We start from the raw sequence: 5,000 nt of genomic DNA on the forward strand, positions 1-5,000 counted from the left end.
TTTTCATAGCATCCGCCATTATTGCTATGTCGCCTGCATACTTATTCGAGAAAGCCTGGAGCGAGGACTCATGACGTCACTTACTCAACATATTGCTCGCTGCTACTTGAGTAAACAATGGAAAACATGTCAAAAAGCGAAGCTTCGTCTCTTATCGATCATGATTTATCGACTTCGGAATTATCGTTTGACTTCGAAAAAATATTCTGAGTCACTTACCTGTGATTATGAAGATTTGGACTCGTGGCTACTGAGGAAAAAGCAGCCGCATATCGACGAGAAAGAGCTCAAGAGAAAGAACAAGAGGAATGCTTCGAGATCGTTCGAATCAACTGATACTAGATGGTATGTTGGAGTCGTGATTTTGTCTGTTTACTATATTTCCCTTCATTTGTAAAAATTCAAATTTCTCCTTATTTTTTCTAGGTGCAAATGTACGTGTTGTTCTTCGGACACAGTAACAAAGGCCAGTGAAAGGGTAAGAAAAGCTTCTGCTGTTACTAGCGAAATTGATCGGTGAGTGGAGTAGCTGGAACTGAAGAAGTTGTAGATGACGGAGAACTACAGTACCACTGATCTGCCTGGGCTTCAATCTTGTTGTTTAGATGAGTGGGTTTTAAAAATAGTCGCCATAGCATTAAGAAACCGAAAGAACGAGCGATACACATCAATGTATGAGCAAGGCCAAACTGCGAAGTATCGGTATTGGAGCGCTGTATAATAAGCTCAATTTGGATTGCACTTTTCAATTTTCCTTGTCGGGAAATATTTTCATGTTTTTTACAACGTAGCAATTAAGAACGACAATGGCAATAATTTTCCTTGCTCCTGAATAGATTTCTACGATCAGTTTCATACCGACAGTTTATTCGTCTTGTTTGGGACTTTATGGCATGGGGTATATCATACGTTGATGTGTGTATCGCTCGTTCTTTCGGTTTCTTAATCCTATGGCGGCTATTCCTCCAACCCACTCGTCTAGACGGAACAGCAAGATTGAAATCCAGGCCGATCGGTGGTAGTACTTTATCATCTGTAACTGCTTCCAGCTTCCCCAGGCACCGATCAATTTCGCTACAGCAGAAGCATTCCTCTGCCTTTGTTACCGCGTCCGAAGAGCAACACGTACATTTGCACCTAGAAAAAATAACGAGAAATTTGAATTTTTACAAATGAGGGGAAATATAGTAAACAGACAAAATCACGACTCCGACATACCATCTAGTATCAGTTGATTCGAACGATCTCGAAGCATTCCTCTTGTTCTTTGTCTTGAGCTCTTTCTCGTCGATATGCGGCTGCTTTTTCCTCAGTAGCCACGAGTCCAAATCTTCATAATCACAGGTAAGTGACTCAGAGTATTTTTTCGAAGTCAAACGATAATTCGGAAGTCGATAAATCATGATCTATAAGAGACGAAGCTTCGCTTTCTGACATGTTTTCCATTGTTTACTCAAGTAGCAGCGAGCAATATGTTGAGTAAGTGACGTCATAAGGCCTCGCTCCAGGCTTTCTCGAATAAGTATGCAGGCGACATAGCAATAATGGCGGACGCTATGAAAAACAAGTATTTCGACGTAATAACATTGAAATGTTGGTGAAAGTAAGTTAAATTCATTATGTGAAAAGCGTATGCAACATTTTGGCGGCGTTTCCTCGAGGATTTGAGACTTTTTAAAAAATCGTGTTTTTTCGTCGGAGTCCCCCTTTAAATAAAGCTTCATTCATTCGTTCATTCATTGTGGCAATTAGACCTTTGTGGCAGTGAGGCTGATGCAACATCTTGACCTGTTGTTGAGAGGGCAGGCTAAGAGAAACGATGGGATCTGGGAACTAGAATGGGGTCAGTGTAATCTGTTTGTCGTGATTCGATTTAGGATTGGGAAAGAAGCCAACGGATGGGATTAGATCTAATCGCTTTATTCTGACAAGAATAAATGTGGCGTGCATAATAGACACTACTATGGTCTACTTGTTGTAACCTGTCGTCTCTATCGGGGTCAACGGCAGCGTCTTCGCACTGGGTGATTGCTTGATCTGTCTGTCTGTCGCGAGAGTCGGCGCGGAGCTTGGGGAAAGCCAGAGAGATTCCGAGTACGTTGTTAACAATACCCAGGGATAGAATATTATGCTAAACTAGCTTGAAAAAATACATTCTTTGCCCGTTCAATCAGCCATATCACTTATTTTTTTTTATAGCTTGAGCTGCCTGTAATATCTAAAGCAATCAAGCAGCAGAAGTAAACTCCTTGGAAATGACAGCCCTCCGGTGGAAAATTGCAAGACATACGAGAAGCTTCTTGTTCTGTGGCGGGAGAATCAGCACTAACCTTTGGATGGTTTCATTGTCTGCTTTGGCAGCGTTTTGCATTCAACAGCCTGACGCTTCATTTGCTATGGTTCCACCAATGGCTAAGCTCCGCCATCTCGTAAACGTCAGTTCGGCAAACTCGTCACAACTTTAAAAAATATTTCCAAATTTCGTATCTTACGAGCCCACGGATTTCATACGATGTCTAAGAATAGCTTGTTGTTTTCCACAACTGCTACTATCATCGCTCGTAAAATATCTGCGAGAATTTGTGCGAACTTATATTTCTTTCCTATCTGATGGCTTAAACAGATTCTCGGAAGAAACCAGGCTTGCCAGGCTGATTAGCATTTCAAACTCTGAATTAGCCTTCGTGAGCCCAACGCCCAACCTCGTTCCCAGCGTTTTTCTTCACCTAGAGTATATTTTCAGTTCAAAATCGCGACATCCGATTGAACACTGCTATTGACTATTCTCACCATCCCATAATGCAATACGTTTTGGGGAGTATTTACATAAAAACAGTACAAGTTATTTACTCTTGGGACTGTATCATGCTTTGGTGACTGAATATTTATTGTTTTAATGCAAATACCACCCGCCCCCCTCCCCTCCCAAAATGACCTGAATCTCATGGGATTGATGAAAAAAGAAGCGAATTTGCAAATATTTGTAACATGCATGCGTGTTGTAAGTTAATAGCTATGCACGCGCGCACAATGGGAGGAAATGTTCACTCGCGCACAAAATAATTCAACATGTTGACTATTCGGCGCCGATGGATAGACCTTATTCATAAATGGCGGTACCATTTATAATTCTTTTGTCCACGTGCAAATTAGCCTACCAAGCCTCATTTTAGAGCAAGAATTCTTTTCAATTCACTGTATGGTATCGAGGCTTGGTAGGCTAATTTGCACTTCGACAAAAGAATTATAAATTGGCCGCCATTTATGAATACAGTCTATAGCACGAGTGAACATTTATAGTGCTCAAAACTCCACCGCACACTGAGGGAACTTGCTTACGCCAACACTCACGAGTGAAACTTTGCTAAGCTTATAGCTCTAGTGTGCGGTGGGCTTTAACTTGCATAGCGAGTGGGGGTGAGGAATCGGTAGTCACACAAAATAGCTGCACTCCCATAGCACAGCACCTTTCAACACGAATTCTGACTACACTACAACGAGCTTCGAGTAAAAATTTATTTAGGATGTGTCAGTCAGCCGTAGAAATACTAGACAATCCTACTACAAATGCAAGACAAGCCTACTATAATAACTAAAGTTAAACATAACGTCATAGAAGTTGTGCTACGCTAGATACGAAAAACCACTAAAAAACCACCCTTTAGAAGTGGCCAAAAACATGTGGAAATGTATTCCTGGTCTGATACAGCAGCACAAAATCCCAAGGAAAGGGTGAAAGCAGCACATAATAAAAAAGTAAACAGACAAAGAGACTGAGCGACCTAGAATGACATCCCCGCCAAAACCGTTAAATACCCTTTACAAGTCCCGTGACATGTCGCGAGTCTCCCCATCGTGCCGTCAGAATATCAATTTCTTAATAAATCATTCAGTCATTCAATCGTCAGAAACTACATATTCTGACTACACTACAACGAGCTTCGAGTGAAAGTTTATTAAGGATGTGTCAGTCAGCCGTACAAATGCAAGAAAATCCTACTAGAGACAAAGAAAGGGAAAAGAGCAAGCAGAGTTACAATGAAGTTAAATACCAAGCTTCTTAGAGATCGATATCCTAAATACCAAGTTGTCGTCCACGTATCCATCCTTAGCAGAAACCGACCTCCCTCCTCCGTGCCCCTGGAAAAGCCTATCGGGCACTCCTACATTAGCGGCAGCAGACGCGCCGCCCGCCATTAAGGAGTGGGTATTAAATGCAACCATGCCCGGAACAATAAACTTAAAACAAGTCTCAAAATATTATCTGATGGCAGAATAGGTTATCTGTTTGTTAGAAGAAACCACTGTATGGCCTGGCCTAGTCTTAGACAGAGCCCGGAAAACGTAATGAAGCGACTCTAGAGGAAACGTTGTAGCCTGGACAAATAACGACTGAGAAACAGGGCACGAGATCATACTATTAACACTTTATGAAATTACTACTTGATTTCTTTCCTACGCTGATCGGTCTTGCTTGCATCAATATCGATGGTCATATAACCATCGTGGAAGGCAATATCTTTATTTTTGATATGAAGAACTTCTAAAATTCAAAAAAGCCCGCCAATGGAAGGATAAATATGCACACGTTTCTTAGCTCAAGTAGCCTGCGTGGCAAGCGTTCCTGTTTGACAGAAGAGCTTTGAAACGATTTTCTGCAAACTGGCCGCGCGAAAGTTGGGGCAAGAGACTGAGGGAACGCTTGCAAGAAGACCCCCTATTTTTGAAAAACGCCCACCTTTTTATGGTTGACTTGACACACGCTGATTGACGTCTTATTAACAAATTAGCCAATAACAGATAACCATGTTAACACAAGTTGGCTTCCGACAAAACAAACCGAGGCACCGAGGAAACACCGAGCGATCAACGCAGGATTTGCCAGTGTGATTTTAAACTTAAATTTGTAACGGCGTCTTCTAAGCCGAGTACGACTGGTTATGTTTCTTCCGAGAATTTGTTTAAACCATCGAAAAGAAACTTACGGAAAAATTCTAGCT

At 41.6% G+C, this 5,000-nt stretch overlaps 2 protein-coding genes and 1 long non-coding RNA gene across 4 annotated transcripts in view; 2 read left to right on the top strand and 1 right to left on the bottom strand.

The window, feature by feature from the left end:
- The window catches only part of LOC137967758 (uncharacterized), an 11,875-nt gene extending 9,061 nt beyond the window's left edge, over positions 1-2,814 (top strand). Inside the window, exon 2 of the mRNA XM_068814328.1 lies at positions 2,200-2,814. Within this exon, the coding sequence (XP_068670429.1) occupies positions 2,200-2,204 (5 nt within the window). The 3' untranslated portion in view covers positions 2,205-2,814. The remainder of the gene's footprint in view (positions 1-2,199) is intronic.
- LOC137967759 (uncharacterized) overlaps positions 1-5,000 on the top strand; it is a 416,483-nt gene that overhangs the window by 339,659 nt on the left and 71,824 nt on the right. The gene's annotated exons all lie outside the window — the stretch shown is intronic.
- Positions 1-5,000, bottom strand: part of LOC137967753 (uncharacterized) — a 201,576-nt gene that overhangs the window by 67,277 nt on the left and 129,299 nt on the right. The gene's annotated exons all lie outside the window — the stretch shown is intronic.

The sequence above is a fragment of the Montipora foliosa genome, chromosome 8 (assembly GCF_036669935.1).
Source record: "Montipora foliosa isolate CH-2021 chromosome 8, ASM3666993v2, whole genome shotgun sequence".
In the NCBI taxonomy this organism is placed as follows: Eukaryota; Metazoa; Cnidaria; class Anthozoa; order Scleractinia; family Acroporidae; genus Montipora; species Montipora foliosa.